Source organism: Apaloderma vittatum, unplaced genomic scaffold (assembly GCF_000703405.1).
Source record: "Apaloderma vittatum isolate BGI_N311 unplaced genomic scaffold, ASM70340v1 scaffold16042, whole genome shotgun sequence".
In the NCBI taxonomy this organism is placed as follows: Eukaryota; Metazoa; Chordata; class Aves; order Trogoniformes; family Trogonidae; genus Apaloderma; species Apaloderma vittatum.
In genome coordinates this window covers 1,413-22,167 of record NW_009704306.1, presented here as the reverse complement: position 1 = coordinate 22,167, position 20,755 = coordinate 1,413, and the positions used below count along the sequence as shown (strand labels likewise).

The window sequence follows — 20,755 nt, the reverse complement described above, 5'->3', positions numbered from 1 at the left end:
TCTTCACTTCATGATGCAAATACAAGTTAAGCAATAAAATTCTAGTTCCTAAATAGGCTTGTCTTGTTTTGATATTCAAGGATATGAAAAAAGACATACATACTTCTCATTTAATCCTGCCAAGATATAAAACTAGCCTATTTATATACAGTTGCCCAATATGGACAACGAAAATAGCTTTCTTAATAAAGAAGAGGAAAAGGCTAGCTAATTTCTCATGATGCAAAATCACGAGACCCACCTCAAGACTGCACAAGATTTTTAGGCTGAATTTCTACCTGTTGAACCCCATTTCACTGAGGAAAAACGCTGCTGTTTCTTCAAACTGGGTTTAAGATGACTGAACCGTTCTGTCAGAGAATATTACTACTCCCAAAAGTAAAATCTGAATAAAAGATTAATATAGTTTGCTGAGAGTAAGCTTCATAACTATCATTGTACTGTGTATTTGCTTCTTGTGGCAGATGATATTTGATCATTTGAAATTATTACTTAGCTTTAGCTGAAAATCTTTTGAATCAAGTGGCTATAAATCTTCTTTCCCATAAGTATTGCTACTAACTAGTGAGCATTTAGACAGCATTAGCACAGGCTAATAACTCCTCGCAAAGGTAGGATGGGCAGAGTACCTTGTGTGTGTGTGTGCGTGTGTGTAAAAATCTCTGGGGACAACGTGAGAGGTTTTTAAAGCAACAGCTAACACCGCGCCTGTGAAAAATAAGCCACATCAGTGCCAAAATGTCCTGCAGTATTTTAAACTCGGGATGTACACTTTTTTTTTTTCGAAGGGGGAAATAATTTCATTTAATCTTGAGTCACGATGTTAGAATGTGAATGTTGTGCAATTACATTTGTGCGTGTGTTAATAGTCCTGGATACTTCATAGCCCTGTGCTTGAGGTGAGCCTGTTCAGAAGCCCAGAGCTGCAGCTTACACAAAACACGAATGAGAATTTGTGACAATGTCTCCATTTCGAAGATTTGAGTAATAGTACCTCTACTACTTCACGTAAAAATTATACAGGAAACGCTTATTATTTGAAAGATTTGCGTGTCATTCCTGTACTGAAGCATTCAGCATCAACCTATAAAATTGCTGTGGTAATACTCCAAAAGGAATCACAATCTTACATCAATACCTAAAAACTATGCAAAAGGAAAAAACGTTTTCCAAGAATCACTCAGTACTGACATGATCCTAAAGGTGCAATGATTTTATTAACATACCACATTACTACTCCCGATTCCTCTGCAAACATGTCTTCAACGGATGATGCAATTTAAAATTAATAGACATACTTTTTGATGGACACATTTCAGAGGCTTCAAAAATGCCAACATACTTCAGTTCTCATTTTTCTAGTTTAAGGAACCCAATGTATCAATGCATCCTTTAGGAACTGATACCACCACACTGAACCAGGAGTTTATTTTTATCCAATCTTGTGGGCTCTTTGAAATCCAGGTATTATTAAAATGCAGTATAACTAGTACTCTGGTCATCTGAAAACACCACCACCACTTCCTTATTCACTTTGCCTGTTTATGCTTTTCATCTGTGGTGAGAAGTTGCTTTAGAGCTGTGGGAAAAAAATCATGTGTACGTGAAAAAAATGAAAGGGACAAATTACGGATTTGCATAAGTAAAAGCTAAGTAGAGTAAGTTAACAGGGATGTTAGTGGAAGTTAAGCAGCTTACTGTGATCTATACTTTTCTATTTTGTTTTTCTGTGGTCTGTTTAATGCTATTCCTTTTATTTCAAATCCATCGCAGTTCTGGTCCTTTTGCTACTAACCATTCAATAGTATCTTGACAGCAGAACTACATCTTCGTTCTCATTTAATAACTATTTATCATTCTGTATCTGCCCATTTTCAAGAAGGAATAAAGTTAAGTGTTCCAGAAATTGGAAAAAATTGAAACTTGACCTTTATTAAGTGGGTTAATTGTCACAATCTCAGCATGTATGAAATTAATGACCAAAAAGTGGAACTTCAGAGTTTCAGAAGACTAGGTTAATGTCCAAAAAAGTCTAAACTCTGACCTTCTTGACATATGCCAAAAGAAACAGCCACCCTAATAAATTACTACCTGTGTGCAATTATAATAAACCATTCCTAGCATCCAATCACTTGAATTAATTGCTGCAAGGCAGTGGGGCTTTCTTACAGATATTCAAGTTAATCTAAAAATTCCTTTGCAGTTCACAGGAAGCTGTTTGTGCATGCCTGCCTCAGTATGGAGATTCGGTTTTAAGGTATGTTATTCATACCTTTGGACCACAAAACTGTATACAACCCCACTTACTCGTGCTGAAATTAGGAGCCTTGGCGGAGTTACTGACAGCACTGAAAGTGGTGATCCAGCAGGGAATAAAGCAAGGGGAAATGAATTTGCCTTAACCCATACCACAAAGCAATCGCTGGATGCAGGACACCTACATAGATCCCAAATTTCTGCCTTACAGATGAGAAACAGGTAACTTTTGTAAACATGCCAACCAACTGCAGAATATTAAAATCAAACAGCATCTGCATAAAGTTAAAGAAAAAACCCAGCAATTTGCCTGGATCCAAGTGCGCAGCACAAGGCAAAACTTACCCATTTCCATGCCACCGTGCCAAACAGAGACCAATTGGCCAGGAGGACATGAGTATTTCTCTTGGGGATGGCAAGTGCATCTTGGGAGTGGGCAGGTGGCCCCAGCGTGACACAAAGCAAGAGGCCACCTGGCCAATAACATCTGTGAGTGAAACAAGGCACCATGCTGGAATGAAGCTTGTCTTGGTCTTGACGCAAATGGGACACTACAGGGAAACTTGCTTTATTCCCCTATCGATCCTATTCAAAGGACATAGTACTTGTGTGTTCAGGGCTGTCAAGTGGGCTCATTTTTCAAGAACAATATATGCTTAATATCAAATAATATACTAAGTGTTTAACTTCAGCTATCAAATTCTGCTGGTGTCTGAATCTGTGCATAAGTAATGGTGATTCATTTGGGAAATCAACATTGCTCACACACCCAAGATCTTATTCCCTGTGCTCGTGAAGATTTTAAACACCTTTCTGAAGAAGCAAAGTCAAGTCTCAAAGGGCTACAGATCTGCTCCATCCCAATGCACCTCAAGCTGCTCAAAGGCACAAGTTGCAATTGTCAGCATTACCTGTTTTGCCATGTCTCAACTGGATTTAACTGGAAAATGACTGTCTAATTTCTCCAAATTGGAAAGGTAAAAAACCATATTCTGCGCAGACATACCTCAAAATCCTTAAATACTAAAAATTAGAAAAACAGAAATAAAAGTTCAGAGTACAGTCAACAGAATCATCTGGAAGATGGAAGACATGGGTTCAAAAGCCTCTTCTGTGCTTGATCAACTTTATGTAATAAAATAGTCCTACAACCAAAAATATGTGGACAAAGGTCCCTGAGTCTAGACACATTATGTCTCAGATGAGTGTCCTGAACACAACACTATCTCCTGTTTTCAGATTGCTCTCTGTGACTTTGTCCAATCCTCCCACGCTGGACTCATAAAGCCTTTCCTTACCTGCTCAGCGTTGAGTACATCTCCCACAAGGGCACAGGAGCAAGTTAATCCAGCCCCGACTTCACTCAGGCTGGCCTCAGCACTGCATCGACAGCAAGGCAAGCAGCCACTTACAGCTGTTCTTCACTGCCAGCTCAACACGTTATAACAGCTCATAATTCATGTTTTCACCTGTTCCTAGAGAAAGTGAAGTCCTTGTCTAATTGGGAGATTAAAAATCTACAGTACTTGCAGTACTAATTGGAGATACCTTTTTTCTGAACACTCACTGAAGTCATTCCTACACTTAGTCTTCAGAACAGTGACCTCTCCAAGACAAACTAGCTAGTGACCAGTTGTCCAGCTTTTATTATCCACTTAAGAAACAGCACTTCCTTGCTTTCCTCCTCTATCTAGCTTAATGTTTTATGATAAAAAATGGCACCAGCTCCAGCTGTTAAGGCTTCCTAGCGTGAGAGACAAAGGCAGAAGTCAAATGCTTTCTCGTTTCCAACCCCTCTGGTACCAACTGTGCAACACTGTCTGGGTAATGCAAGCACTGATGACCAACTTAGTTGCTTTTGTAAACTGCCAGGTCCAGATCATGCTGTTATCAATGTAAAAAAAAAATAAAAATTATAAATTAAGTTTGAGGTCTATGTACGCTGAAAACAAAGATAATTGTTAATGACTAAAGATGGTGTACAAGGCAAAAATCACATTTTGTTAGTGTACGAGTACCGTATATCACTCAATAGAAGACGCTACACAAAACAGCTTATTCAAGCAAATTTCAAAACCTATTACTGATAATCCAGGAGTGTACGTACTAGAGCACTCCATATTTTGCAAAAGGTTGCAAAAAAAGGGAAAAATCTAGGTGTTTGGGTTTCCACTTGGTATCGTAGAATAGGCACTTTGGCATTCGACAAAATTTCAATTTCTGTTTTTCACTAAGTAACTTATCATAGATTTAATTTGTATTTCTCAAGCTCAGGTTTATGTCATGCACAGTACCTGAAGAACAGTCGTTCAGTTTTGAAATACACTGAATATACCAGTGAACTTAAGGAGACACAAACCTCAAAAGAATCAGGACGATTTGTGCCTTTTTTTCTTAAGTATGGATTGAGATTTATTTATTTAACTGAAAAATCCCCCACACAGTTTCTAAACTTGTGGCATTCGTTAGGAAATAGATGTAGAAACTGAGAAATACTAAGGAAGCTCTTCTAAGTGAGTCACCGATTTACACGCTGTACTTTGTACAGCAAGCAGTGCACTTGAAGAAGGAAGCGTGTTAGAAACTATTAAATATAGATAGTAATTATGTGAAAATCATGAGGTCATATCGACTTTAACAAGGATCAGTGAAAAACCCTAAAGAGAAAAAGGATGCTCCATCAGATACATTTGGTAGAGCAGTGTTTTGGCTAAACACTCCTGTTTGGCATAGAGCACAAGAAATAGCAAGGACCAACTTTCAGCCCATAAAATCAAAGAGCACAGTGGATTTTGGGAGCATCTTTGGTGTGTCAGACTGCAACAGTTCAAATTACATTTCATCATTACTTCACATGCCTTTCTGTAAAAAAGGGTGATAGAAGTGGCAGCAGCCGATATTAAACACCGTTCTAAAAATGTGAATTGCAGAAGTACTAGAAGTTTGTCTAACCTAAATCTTCCAGCATACCTTTGAAACGTGCAATTCTCATGACTCCGTGATGACCATTCCTCTCTAAAGGCAAATTAGCCTCAAGAATGCAGCTACTGTTGAGCTGCATAGATTTTTCCGTACATACTGCCTTTGAACAATGTCCAAAGGAAGGAACACTTATTTTAGCAAAGATGAAAGATGCTAAAACACAACTTATTTTTGCCAAGACCGTAAAACCATCTTGCCGCTGCAGCCAGAAGGCTCTCAGCTCTTATCTACTCATGACAGCGCTTAAGCTAGGGTTGCATTTATATACTTTACAAGCATTTTTTCTGGAGTGGAGGATGTTGCTCAATTTTGTATATTCAACTTTATCAGCAGGGCTATACAGACATCATCTTGCAGTATAGAGCTAAAGTAGTTACAGGTTGTTAGGGAAACGATTCATCAGTAGGTAGGTTCATGTAAAATTCAAAAGGGCTTTTTTTCCCCTTGTTTTGCTTTTGGAGAACAGTCCGAGAAATCCAAGTGATGTCTTTCTTACTGGAATACTTCAGATAGCTAGCTCAACAGAAGCAAGATTTGGCATTTAGCCTGGGATTAGTGTGAACAGCCTCTTAACCAAACATTACAAAGAAAGTTAACTTTAAAATGCTTTGAAAGGTCTGTTTTCATGACAGATGGTAATAAGGGCTCATCAGTGCCAATTTTTTTGTTTCCACCTCAGTTTTTAAAAGCTTAAGTTTTAGGTTAGTGCTTCTGAGAAACCATTACATGCAAGAGGAAAAATGGAAATTACAAAATCAGATTACTCACTATTTTTATTGTGTGCGGTGTATTTTTCTAAATAACACTAACAGATGAAGTGTAAGAATTTCACCATGCACTTAATAGACCACTTTCCTTTTCGTATAATTGTTTTTTTTTTCCCTCAGATATTTCTCCTCTCATCTTTATCTGTACACCTGGACAGTTATTCCTCTCCCCACAGAGCCCAAAAGATGCACCAGTCAGCAGCAGGTAGAGGCTATGTTTGTAGAATACACTCACTAGGGAACGCATGGTAGAACTATATTTTATTCAAGAAAACCCACACATTCTGTCCTGTGGCGACCACAGGCTCTGCTAAGCCATAGATATCAGCAAATACTGGAACAAAATACAGTGTATCAGATTGAATCAAAGCATTTAAATTCTGAATTACAGTTATAATTTTCAGGGAAGGCTAGTTTCAGAATTGCATTATAGTATCTAGTACACAATGTTGTGCAACTGAAGTGGCAGAAACAGAAATGGAACATTGGTCCTAATAAAAACCTAAGTGTAATGAGTTTTATGCCATTTAAACTCTCAAAACAACAATTCATAACATTCTACCAAAGGCAGCATATAGTTACAAAAATACTGGTCCAGCATCTTGTTAGTGGTGAAGCAATATCCAAGGTGCAATGGCAACGTGCCATTCTTAGCGAAATATTTCTTAAAAAACTAATTTTTCTATTTTCCCCGCACTGATACTAGCTGAACACCAAAACTGCTATGACAACCTGAAAATCACTACTTATCATGTGTATTGCACCAAAGATTTATGCAAAAAACACATTTTCCAAGTTGCAGTATAAAAGAAGCAAAACCTAATAAAACTATGAATACGTCAAAAGACATTTTACTGCAACTGATCTTGGATGAGGAGGTTGCAACATCTACTGAGCTCTGAACAATCATCCAAGCTTGTCCACTCTACCCATTATCCCAAACTTAAGGATACAAAGGTAAAAAAGAAAGTCCTTAATATCGAGAACTCTCTTTATACTCCTCTCCATTCATCCACAAAATAAAAGATATTCCACCCTCCTCTCCTCTCAACACCTAGGTAATTTCAAAGTAAAGCCTTGGAATTACCCTTGTTCTGATATTGCACTGTGCTAGGATTGTTTCCCCCTAGAAGTTAAAACACAGAGCACGAGGGGTGACCAAACCTGCTGGAGACAGTAGACCTGCTTAACTTGTGGAGGTATCTCCAGAACTGTGCGTCAGACAGAGACACAATCAAAGCGTACTGCAGACTTGGCTGGAGGCTGGACTTGGGCCAAAAACGTATCAGCCCACCTGCCATTTCCTTTGAGAAAATGGCATCAATTAAGATCTGCGCCAAAAGATGAAGTTGAGTAAGATCAGGTACCCATGTCACATTCAACGTTACATCCAACAACACAGAAATGAAGCAGTGGCAGACAGGAATATTTATCATATTTTCCTTTTAATAATGGCTTAGTCAAAAGTGTAGCTTTGAAAATCTCTAGCTAGTTGTGAAAAACCTGAAGAAGCTGGGAAGCGACCTCACTTTGAACAGTACAGTTTAGAGCTGTGGCTTGGCCTATCTGCTTTCAAACTCTCCAGCAGCACTGCCAACCTTGTTAAAAAAAAAGAAAAAAGAAAAAAGGTACCGCCTGGAAATAAAAAGTCAGCCTTTAAAAGTTGGCAAATGTGGTATTGCAGCAGTCTAACTCTGACAGAAGAAGAAATATGAGATTTTTTTATACAGTAAACAAAAGACAAAGTGAACTGAAATCTTCAGAGATCACTTAAGTGTCTACAATTTGGATTCTCATCAACATTTAATACTACCAATCATAAGGTTGCCACCTTACCTTTGTCTGGACTGGCATACCTGATTTTAAACAGGTTTTCCTCCAGTCTCCCAAGTTTCTGATCCTCTTATCCAGTTTTCTGCTGTACTGCTCTCCCACCTTCATGCTGAATACCGAGTCAGTCCTGCCTTCTGCTTTTCTTGGCAGGAGGCAGAGCAAGCTTTTCATTTTGGTAGTGAGAGTGACAGAACAACAAAAGCACAGCAGATAGAAGAGCTTAATTCTTCCCCAGGAAGAAAATACATTTGGTTCAACAAAGGGCTGCAAAATCTTCCAAAGGCACCTCTTTCCCCAGTTTTTGCCTGAAAGCAAGATGGCAATCTTAATTGAAAAGGGATGCTAAATCTTTTAAATAACTTAAAAATTCATTTTTATATAAAGCAGCAAAAACATTTTTTCTCCGCAGAAAGAGAAATGTTAACAAAGAAACACACCAACATAAATGCACTGTTCATAAACTTCAGCTATTTTAATTTCACAATAAAGTAAAAATTTAGGACTATTCTTTAACCTCATCAGTACTTTCTGAAGAAGATTCTTTGGCATCTTCAGTCTCTCTGTTGCTTTTCTCTTTATTTAGATTTTCACTTTCTGATTTGGTCCCATTAAATAGAGAGTTTTCACCATTTACAAACCCATTCTCTGTGACTTCAGCATCAATAGCTTCATCAATCTTTAAGTCCCCTTGCTCTTCCACACCATCTAGGTTTCTCAAGACAATAGGGAGTCTAGAGTCTGCCACAGTGTTCTCCAGCAAGGCAATATTGCTCTCTTCATATTTCGGAAGCGGAGCTCCATCTGCCATTTGTTTGCTGTAATACTCTTGGCTAGCAGCTGCGCTCTTCACTGCTTTCTCCAAAATCTCTTTTTCACCTAAGCGCAATTTGATAGCCATTATCGCATGTGAAGTAAGGTCATGGGTCTCCAAGAAGGACCTATCATCCTGTTGGAAAAGAAAAAGCAAGTTTGTCAATAACAACCAAGACAACAACAACAAAAAAAAATCCCTCACTTTTTCTCTCTATGAGTTAATAACAACTGACACCAAGCTCTTCAGGCTGAGCCAAATGGATATATATGAGTGACGGGGTCTGCATGGAATCTCAGTGTAATTTGTTAAAAATTCATAAAAAAGCCAAAAATTTCCACACTGCATAATGAGTGAAGTCAGGGGACTTCACAAATATATGAAACATGTAGGTTCACTGATACGTTTGCAATGGCAGTACATTTCTTTGCAGTCTAGAAAATGCAACTAATAAACAAGTTTAAACTGTTTCCCCATTTTACTTGCAGAGAAAAAACAAGTAGTCTCTATTTGGAGAATCAAAGAAAAATACATTAACAAAATTACATTAACAAAATTTTCTTTTTGCAATCTTATTTGATTTTCTTTAGATAATGCAAATCTGGTTCTATGCTTTAAAAAGTACAGAATGAATTATGTACTAACATGGAGATTAAAGTTTGCAAAGACGAGATAGGGGACAAAATATCTTTTCCTACAATCACAACAGAACATTTCAGACATTTAAATTACATGTAATGATAAATTTACCTCCACAGTTGTTTTATAGGTTTTCAAAAGAAGGGAAGCTCTGGCTTCGAGGAATGTCCAAAGCTTAACTTCGTTGTCCCAGCTAACTGGAAACTCAGAGTTCCCCAGAGTGAAGATTTTGTCAATGGCATGCTCACCTATCAAGTGTTCCTTCAGCTCTTCTGCAATAATTATAAAACCAATCTGTTAAAAAACAATCTCATCATTCTCTCTGTTAGCTGGTAAACTGCAGAAAGATTTATTTTAATAGTATAGCTTTGAGCCACTACAATAAAAAAAAAAGCCCAAAACACATCCTCTCCTCAGGTAAGAATCATCAGATATGGAGGCTATTTCTAGGATTCTCCTCAAAAAGGCAACTGGAATTCTTGAGGTTCACAGAAAATGGACCTTCTGCTCCACTTGGAAATACAGAGGCTTTATATATCTTAGCATCTCTCACACAATGTAACTCCATGACAGCAAGATGGAATGTTTTGTACAATACTTAACTGAAGAGAGTAATTTTTTAAAGAGTTCAGTGAACTTTTTGATAATAAAATGAACTGGCCAGAGAGTGCGCAGATATCAATGGAATTATTTTTCTTATTGTTTTGGTAATCTTTTTCAGTAGCAAAGACTCCCTACAGTTGGTCAGAAAAGACATCCATCAAACAAATCTCACACAGAGCAGAAAACATTTAATCAGCTCCTTGACATTACACAAGTTCCATTTATCTTTTAATTACTAAATTTCACTTCTGCAAAGCAGCTATCAGAAAATTCACAAAACACTTGCAGGTACTGTTTCAATAAGAAGTCTTCCTATACGGTTTTTAAAACATATGAAAAATCTGAGCACAATCATATGGCATCTAACTAGCAATCAGCTATTAAACATTTAACCAGAAGTTTCACATACACAAAGTAGGTGAACATCTAATTTTACACATATTTCCCAACAAAAAAACCCAAACCCTTAGCGTGAGAAATGCTACAGTTTATAAATAGGTAGTTTTAGATTATGAATTACCAAAATACTGAAAACATTCAACTTTGAAATGTCTCTTCCATACTTCTCTTACAGCACAATATATTCCAATCCCACACCTAAATGATTCTAGCAGTGAAGGCTAATACGCTACGATTTTAACCATAAAGCACGTAAACCTCTAGCCCTTACATGATCTTATTTTGTGAACTGCTTTTAAACCTAAGAACTAAAGAACAAGCTCCAAAGCAAAGCTCATGCATTCACAAAAGCCTGGGAGATAAAAAAAAAATAAAATAATTGCATCATCTCATGCTTTAGAAGTTCCAGAAAGGCCCGTGATGCTAAAATATTCCCTCAGACAACACGGCCAAAGACTGCGTTTCTCACTAGCTTATAGGTCCATTTTTGACCTCAACTCCTCAACTTTTCCAATCTTTCAGCTTAATACTTTATATAATGACTATCACATTCCTGATTTTAAGAAAACTAACAAAACCCCCCCAAACAAGTGTAAATTAGGTTATCTTATAAAGCATCTTACCTTCACTCATACAAAACACTCGAAGGAAAGCGAGAAGCTGGGCAGAGATTGGAGGCTCAGTGGAGTGCAGGGCAAAAACACTGGAACTAATAAAAGAAATAACCAAGCAACAACGGTAAAAGCAAGTTGTATTGTCATACCTTTGAACTTATTTCAACATAAAAGACCTTAAAGTATACAACAAATGCACTGCTACGAAAGTAACCTTGAAAAAAAAAAGTAATATTAGTTCAAGCTAAATAAAAGCTTCCCTAACTTGTATCTGAAAAGAACAATTATCTCTACAATTTTACACTTACAATTATTTTTATACGGCTTTCATAATAAATTCATGAAAATGCAATGTTTCACGTCTGCTACTCCTAACAGCACCCTCTGGACTGAAAAGACTAAAGGAAAATGCTGTGGTTCACATACTGAGCACTGTCTTATGTCTGCAAGGGATAGGAAAGAAAGAAAAACCACAGATTGCTTCAAATTAATCCTTGCTCTGTTCTTGTTGAAATGGTTATTAAAGCAAAGGTGTTTTTCCTTATATATGGTCCAAAGTAGATGATAATATAGCTAAGAGAACTTCTGTAAATATTATTACAATAATTTTAATTTGCTATACAAACAGGAGAAATATTGCACCTACAAAAGTTATCAAAGAGCAGCTTTGTATATGCTCTACTGGACACTCTAATACTTTGGAAATGTTTTAAAAAACCCCATGGCATTGTGTTTTACTTACGTTGGGATACCAGCACGAGCTAAGACCTCTGCCTTCATAGCATACAGCCTGTCACTTTTACTCACGCCAAGCTTTATTTTCACTCTGTCATGTGAATTATTATCAAAGAAAAAACCACTGTGGATCACAAATTCAGCGTTTGACCGAGTGCCATAAAAAATGTAAATCTAGAAGGATGAAAAGAGAAGCGAAGGGACAGGAAAAAAAGCTTAAGATCAGCTCACAAAACTGACATAATTTGAAAGTTATTTCCTGAAAGAATTTTACTATTTTGAGTACAAGGTATATTTGGTTACATAAAGAAACACACTTTGTTTTCTGGTATCGATTCAAATGCTCTATGTAGTACGGCAATATACTTTAAAAGCAGATCTAAACATACCAGCATAACTGAGAGAAGAGGTTCTTATTCTACACTTGAAAATAAAACAAAAACGCTTTGTTTTCTCACGCTATCATAAAATACCAGTATACAGAAAGAAGCTTTCAAAGATCCTATGCCTTTTAAAGGCTAAAAAATCTGAGACAAAGAAGGTCCATTAAAACAAATGGTGTTCCTGGTGTAATTATCCCCCCCTTCCCCAATAAGCCCACTCAGAAGAGTAACTTATGATGCTGATGGATAAACTTTGATTTTGTTTTAATGTTACCTTAAGGCATGGCTATACCAAAGTATATCATACAGAGACATCTGATCTGTGTTCAGCCAGTATTTATTTTCATGCTATACTCTGAACCCTTTAGATAAAGCATATAGGTGCACATTAAAAAAAGCTCCTAAACATACACTGCAAAAAGTGTTTAATTCAAGGCTAGGCTATGTGAGGTACATGGGACAAGAGGTCAGAGTACTAACTGTCTTCTCCCTCATCAAGAGGATATCTTCCCCTTTTGTTCGATAACAGAATTGTCAATCAGAAAGAAAAGTTTCAACAGTAACAGAACTCCCTTCTTAACCTTAGGGACAGAAATGCTCTGGATACCTGTGAGCTTCCACTTCTCTGGCTGACAGAGTGGCAGAGTGTTCTCATAAGGGCTCAGCAATAGTAATGATGCCATTTATTTTGTTTTCAGTTTTAGATTAAAAGTATTTATCCTAAGCACTAAATGCTTAAGCATGATGGTAAATGACAGTAAATACACTGTAACACACTCGTATAATGAACAAGTGACCTGCCTAGGTATGTTAAGGCAGTGGTTAAGGAGGGAGTTGCTAACCCTCCCAAGTTTTAAAACTGTATCTCATATTGAACTAAAAGTCAGATATCACATATACGTTATATGTTATGCTCTTGCACTCTAAGATTGTTTTACAAAAAGAACCAATTAAACAAAATGAGAAAGTTGCTTTATTCAAAGCCAGTGTTTGATAGATTCTGTGGCCTTCTGCTGCCTCACGTTTTTTTCACAGTAAAAGCTACTCTTTCTGATGAAACTGTAAGAAATAACATCTGCACACTATATCAAAAGACTGAAGCATTATATACTTAAAATGCTTTAATGATGTTGATAACAGTTAAAGTTTGCACAGAATTTTTTTTAAAAAAATGAAACTGTGATCCTGTGATAAACAGCAGACAAAATGAAACCACTAAAATAAAACTGAAGTAGAGGAAAACACTATAATTGAAATGCAGAGAGCAGTAAGAACAGCTATATGACACAACCATTGCCAGCTGTGGAAAATCATAAATTGGATCACTTCTGGAAAAACTGTGGACCCCTTTTAACTCATCATACCAGTACTGGAAAAAAACAGCAAAATATTTGACTACCATAACAAATTCTAAGAGCAACACAAAAAGCATGCAATCACTATAAACCCCAGCATAGCAATGAGGACAAATATACCTCTGGAAAGACATACTTAATTTTTGCAGGTACATCTTTGTTAAGGTACTAATATGTAAGAAAAATTAAAATGAAAATACTGCAAAAGGTAAGGCTGGCAAAATAATACGCTAAAGGTAATAACTTGGAGACTAAGTTACAAAACATTTCAGGATGCTTCACAGGCAGTCTTTTTCTGACCACGCTGACTGCAGTTGCACAAGCAGTAGGAAAAACAGAGAGTGCCACTGCACTTGAGGGCTTAGGCTGGCTGCTGAGACAGCACAGGATCCCTCCTAGCAGAGGGAACACTCCTGGAACCACTGACTTCAGTGCACCACTAGTTTTAACACTCATTTTGTTTTCTCAGCAGTTTTGAACAAAATATTGCAGCTTGAACTGTTTCATGCTTCTTTGCAAGACTATCCCTTGGTACTTTCTGCTTCAGGATGAAGGTATATGGACATGTGTGTGTGTCCATGTGTGTGTCCGTGTGAAAGGGAGGGAGTATGTTTTTAGGTCCTTTCTCATTTTCACTAAGGATAGGAATGACAACACGGGCAAAATGACTGGCAACTATACTGTACTTAACCTCGTGTTAAACAAAAACTAACAAGAAATATAAACTGACAACATTTTAAGAAAGACTCTACAACCTGCTACTGCAGCCAAAGTGACACGCCAAACCTAAAATATATTCATCTTTGGCCCTTTGCACATGACCTTTTATAAATCTCATCCAGAACAGTAAACTCAGTGTCTATGTATGTGCATTTACCAGAGATTAAATATTTCACCTAGTTCTCTAAAACATGAGGAATCAAAACTCTCCTAAAGTTGGGGTCTACCAAGTGTCAGAAAATACTTTATTCTGAAAAATGTGCACTTAGTTTGGTAGCATTTTCACACGAAATAAGTGGGTTTTATTCTGCTGAGCTTAAACCACTCTGCTATTTTGTAGGGAGTTACCAAGCATCCACAAAACTTTATTAACGAACAATTTTAAAGATAACTGTTCACACTACCTGTTCTCCAGCCTTGAAATCTTGAAGCGCTACACATTCACACCGGTCATCTTCTAAATTGTAGCCTGTAGTGATCTATCCAAGGAAAGAGTAACAAAAGCACCTTTAGCATTTTATATTTAGCTCTCCCATCACTGACAAAACATTGTCCTCTTGGAAACTGATATTAACAATAGCAATTACATCTATTACTTTCTCTGCACAATACAATATAGCTGGTAGTGATTGTTTTACAACTTCTGAGCAATCTCTTCTTTTTAAAAAAAAAAAAATAAAAAAATCACTGCATTAATGAAATCTAATAGAGGAACTAACTTACCTGAAGTGAACAGAAGGCTCTGAGGAAAGTATCCTCCACAGACAGTCCTGGGCTAAAGCCAGCAGCGTGTTATAAAGTTCTAGAGTTTTAGTCACTCCCATGAGGCCCAAGGGAGCAAGGCACTGACAGTTCTATATGCTGTGCTTTATCCTTCAGTTGCCAGCACATTTTTGATGTCTCAATGAAAAAGGATTAGATAACTGTGGATCTTTAGGGGATACAATCTTCAGAGAATTATAATTTACTTGCAAATAATCCATTTATCCAAAAGTTAAGCAATACTCTTAAAATGCTAAAAGGATTTTTTGATGGTAGCAGGCAATGGAAGAGGATAAACTCTCTTAACCTGTACTTCTCTGAAAAAAAATAACAAAACTGTAAAGGGGTCACACTAACAAATAAAGCTATCCTAAAAACATAGTACTTTTTTTAAAGCGACAATCACCATGTTCTTGGTTAGTATTACCAAAGATGCTGACATAGATGCAGCCACAGGATGGAACATGAGCTGCTGAACAATCAGGAAGCAACTTACATGGTAGGTATTCCGAATTCAGTACTGACAGAGCTAACTTATGGAAAAATATGTTCTAGGCCAGGAGAAAAATCTAGCAGATGACAAAGATTCTCTCTCAGCCTTTGTAAATGAAAGCATAATTTTTTGTAAGCTGCCTGACATATGATACCCAGTGGTACACCCCGATTGACTCCCACCTTGGATGCAGTTTGTCCAAAGACAGAACTCCACAGATTATTTTGAAAGCTTGGCTGACAGTTACACATTAGTAGTTTTATGCTGCTTGCATCATCAAGTGTGCGTTTGTCAGCCAAAACAAGCGCTTTCAAAGAGAGCACGGGGAATTTGTCTCCAACGCAGCAAATCCAAACCGGCAGCCCCGAGCCCGGGCAGCCCAGCCCCGCAGAGGCTCACAGAGCCGCTCTGCACGCAGGTGGCACTACCGCACAGGTCTGCGGTGTGTGGAGAGCAGAAGAGAACACGACGGTCATACAATACGGCCCGCTGCAAAACACAGACTGTACCACCTGAATGCAGAAATTCCTCTACATTCATTATGCTGGACCAAACAATTTTTAAGAAAGGTCTCTCATTCAGAAGAATATCTAACTTTGAATTGCAGGTTAAAAGTGCTGGGGGATTTACCTTCCCACAAATACAGTCACCTTCTGAAAAACTGTAACTTCAAAGGGAACTCTTAACAGCACTTGACCTGTCCTGAAGCCTTCTTAGTGTGTAAACTCAATGAAATACTTCTGTATGTGAAAAGTCCATTCCAGTTTCTTCAAACACCTGTGTTACAGGAGGCTTTCAAGGACTGGGGAAATTCCAGTATGTTAAGAGAAGGATTCTGTCAGTTTAAGCATGCTTCACTAGAGTACTGCTCATTTTTCAGACTGGTTTTTATTTTTGCCATTTTTTTATATAAGAAGACACAACACAGTAGCACTTCTGAAAAGCTTTTCTATAAAACATAATGGAGTGCTAGACTCTTATTTCCTCTTTCTTTTAATAGTAGTCATGTAAGAGAATTAACAGGGTGTTTAATTCTCTTCCCACATGATAGCTGACAAATTGCATCCCTTCAGTTTTATTTCTGAAGCAGATCGATACATGAATTTCAAGTTGTGTACAACGCATGCAATAATCTGCTTGGTCAGTGATTAAGGATGGACCCAGCCCAACAGGCAGAACGTAGCTTATTCAAATCTCTGTCAGAACTGGTGATCAACCTCTGACTGTCAAAATACAATCCCACTAAAGAATAACAATGAGAAATGCATGAAGACAACCATTTTGATATCGTTCTTAGAGGCAGGTTGATCTAATTAATAGTGTCAGAAGCAAGAAAAAGCTGGATGGACCTAGCTCCAGTGAAAACCCAAAGAGCATTTTATAATCTAGCTCATGGAAAGGGGCCCTGTGGAATAAAGCAAGAACAAGGGTGTGTAGGAGCTGACTGACTCGAGATATTTCAGCACTACGCTTGGAATAGACTAGCAAGGGGTGTGTACAACGCCATCTTTTGTTTCTTACTTTTCTGCAATGAAAAACAATTCCCTTCATGTATTTTCAAGGGATCTGCTATGATTAGAGCAGAACCCATCCTCATCTCATTTTACAAAAATACAAACTACGTTACAGACAGCTTACAGTTATCTTAGTAACGTACAGTTATTGCAACAGTTTTCCCATTTCTAATACTACAAGGAAACTAATGCACAACAAAAATAGCTTTAGTAGCTTTTCATAGCCCATTATCAATATTACAGTTGTCTGTCCCTCCTAAATCTAAAACCATTTAAACAATTTTCTGTAGAGATACGAAACAAATGAGTGAAACCTGGATATACATACAAAATATTTAAGCTCAGCACGCCCTCCCCTCACCCTTTAGGATACACTTCAGCATAAAAAATGCTTCTAACCTTGATATACAACTGCATTAGCAGGTTTGGCTCCAGAGGCTGGTTCCATATCAAACTCATTGTTAAAGAGCACAATAAAAATAAAAATTACTTTATCAATTTAAATAGAAGTTTGAATAATTAAAACAACATAACTAGCTGCTCTTTTAATATAAGCTACTTAATTTTTTCCCTCCCAGAACCTTAATTCTCTTCCTCTTTCCTCTAATCCAAACTTTGAATGTATTCATTAAGAGTTGTCTCATGAATACAGACAAGTCTCTGCAAATGCATCTGAAAGAGATGCCCAGCAGAAAAAGGGTACAGGAAGTACTGACGCTTGCAGCTAAGACTTATAATATAAAAATACACATTTCTGAATTTTAAGCAATTTTCTTTATATTAGAGAGTCTTATATAAGCTTTATTGCTAAATCAAAGTTGTAAGATTGCATAACAAGTAGTAAAAGGCAAAAATCACTGTTAAAGAACAATATGTAACCATCTTTTAATAGGGAAAAACACAAATAAATACCCCCTTGCCCCCCCGAACATTTGTAACTTTGTAGCCAAACCTATGCTGTATTAGGTATAGTTAGAATAACAATAAATTAGCTAAAAGGTAAATTAGGTAAAAGCAACTTGGTTTACAATTTGTTCATTTAAATCAGGCTTTTCTTATTCCAACAATATAAACGCATGCTGCTGTCCTAATGCTCAGGTCAATTCTTCCCCAAAAGAACCAGATTACTTGAATAGTACGGTCATATTCACCACTTACAATAAATAATACTATCTACTGGAAACACAATTAGAGGATATAAATTTTGAAGTGTACATAAGACTGGTTAAATAACATTGATAAATCCTCCTCTTATGGGTTTCCATTTCCTCCCTTCAACGTTAACCAGCCTGTTAATGAAATCAAGACCTCATCCTCTGAACTAGCTCACGTAAGCCAAAATGTCAGCACGTCTGACTTTCTATATACATATGTCACCTTTTAAATGTTTAATATGCCCTAAAGTAGTATTTTTGCATTTTGTTTCTTTGATGTAGTAACAGATGTACTGTTTTTGTTGAATTAAGCTTTGTTCTTCTTGTTGCTGTCTCCATAACAAGGCTCTTTGGGCATGGTTAGGAGAGCCGGCAGTATTTCTTAGTTGCAAATTTCTAACCACTTTCCCCAGTGGTAGCTACAAGAGGCAACCTCCATCACTGTCTGCCTTCCTATTCTCAGAATGAATCTGTTCAGTATTGTGTGTCTCTTTCAGCCTGTCAGAAACAAAACTCCATGTCAGAAGAATATTCAAACTTGGCTGGAAAAAAAAGGTATCATGTAACTGCAAACCTTCAAAGGTACACTATGTCTGTATGAGACATAACTTGATGCAAGTATGCAATCACTTCTCAAGTTTTCTCCAGGTGAAGAAAGTTTTCCCTGAAAAGCTATTGTAAGACATTTAAGAAACTGACAAATCTTTCTTTCGGATATTAGTTTTTAGGGTCACTTGGGAAGATAAAATACCTGTGTTAAGAAGCATAATTAAAAGTGTTATTAAACTGCTCTTCAGCAGTGAAAGGCTTAATACTTAAGCCCTAAAGCCTTTCAGCAACACTTAAGAAATCCTTACCAGTCCATTAGTATGATTACACATGTCCCATAAAGGTATTAGAGCCAATGTAACTCTGGAACCGTCTTCTGTTGGAATCTGGTTCTGCCGTGTCATGACAGAAGAAACCGCCCATCTACAAAAATTAAAAACATTAGATGGCAAATGTTCAAAACATCAATATATGATTGGCTGTAGTTCAACCTGAAGCAATCATTTAGGCTGAAAGTTTCCAAATTTAAAGATCACACTGGCTACAGTAACAGTAGAAAGCAACACCACTTGCAGGAGAAGCAACACCTCCCAGGTTTCCAAGACACACAGACCAATTCCAAAAATCAGGATTGCAATCCCACCCCTCTTCTGCTCTCTCTACAACAGAACCTCCACATCTTCCACTTCCCTCAGCCAGGACTCACCCTCACGTTACCTTCTGCTTCCCCAACCCTTCCCCACACACACATCCCCTCCTCTCACTACACAGCCCAGACCGGGGGTCAGCTACTCCCTCGTGGGCTTCCAAGTAGCTCTCATCTATGTGCAGACTCTTGTAAGAGCCAGGGCACATTGCTCCCCTTGCTCCTGGAAAAGCCCAAATACTCCCAACAGATTTCCAGGGAAAAAGAAGGAAGGAAGTAGAATAAAGTTTAGCACACAGACATCATTCAAAACCCTTCAAAGTCAGGTTAAGCAAACAAAATATGCCAGCTACCTATTCAAACATAGGAATCTTCAGAAAAGCTTAACATTTCATTGTTTTCTGAAATTTTGCTGCTACTTTATTTCAGACAAAAAATAATATTAAATGCCAGAGGGGAAAAAAAAAATTATCTTAGTCTTACTGTGCTCTAGCTTTAATATATGTATTTGCTGTGGGTTTTTTGAGGAGAAAAACCAAACTAATTTTAACTCCCACAGACTCCATTACTATCAACTATTTAAAATTAAGAATTAAGATTTTTCAGAACTATTTTTTCAGAAGGACTACAGACTGCTTTGAAAGATATCATCAAATTGAAGTCTAGTTAATTTCTGAAAAGTTAAAATTGTGGATAAATTGTTGATAAAAGCTGCAAATACTAGTTTTTACTACTATATGCTGGTAAAGTCTTTTTTAATAAAAGAAGTTTTTTAAAAAATCCCAAACTCAAAACCCGAGCGTCCTGCAACATCAACTGAATTATTTTAAGAAACAATGAACTACCTTACTAATCTCAGACTACACGCTAGTTGGCTAAATTAACTGCTCATTACTATTCCTTCATAACAATTAAAATTTGCATATTTATTTTACTTTCTTCTTCATTAAGAAAGCATATTAGTATCAAATCCTAGATTTAAAATTTCAATAACAAGATAGCTTTCCCACCAGTGAAGTATTTTCAGGGCCCCACAGTTCAATATCTATTAAGAAAAAAAAAAAAAAAGAAAAAAGTAATTAAAAGACAGACCAACCTGTAGTCATCATAAGTGAAAGAATCCTTTAAGGGCAGTTTGCTGGCATTAGGATGAGTCTGGGAAATGTAAGTTTCAGAAAAAGGTGAAAAGAGAAAGAAAAGAGAAATCAGAAATCAGTCAGCAGAATTTCATTATTTAGCTGCCTAACAGATCCTAACAAGAGCCAAATGAAGCAGGAGGCGTCCAGCCGCGCTACAGAGGGATCATCATGCTATTATGCTCTCATACATCACTGTCAACTTAATTTGTTGTGCCCAGCAGCCGCCATAAATCTGCTTCTTCATATTTCAAGTCTGGAACCCACAGACATCATACAAAAATAAAAAATTTAAGGTGGACCAAGTATGGGAAGGTAAAACAAAATCCAGCCCTTGATGCAGGGTGAGGGAAAGCAATCAGACAGTAAATATACATTAGGTTTCTTCAGCTTCCACATTTTCC

At 37.2% G+C, this 20,755-nt stretch overlaps 1 protein-coding gene across 1 annotated transcript; it reads right to left on the bottom strand.

Annotated features, from left to right (window-relative positions):
* Positions 1 to 8,295: 8,295 nt before the first annotated feature.
* On the bottom strand, positions 8,296 to 20,370 carry LOC104270601 (histone-lysine N-methyltransferase setd3; the record flags this gene model as incomplete). Its single annotated transcript, XM_009865010.1, has 7 exons — positions 8,296 to 8,784; positions 9,400 to 9,560; positions 10,914 to 10,999; positions 11,647 to 11,813; positions 14,502 to 14,576; positions 18,878 to 18,992; positions 20,312 to 20,370. Coding segments are annotated over 7 exons (1,107 nt in total), but the record flags the coding sequence as incomplete, so codon positions are not given.
* Between the last annotated feature and the right edge of the window lie 385 nt (positions 20,371 to 20,755).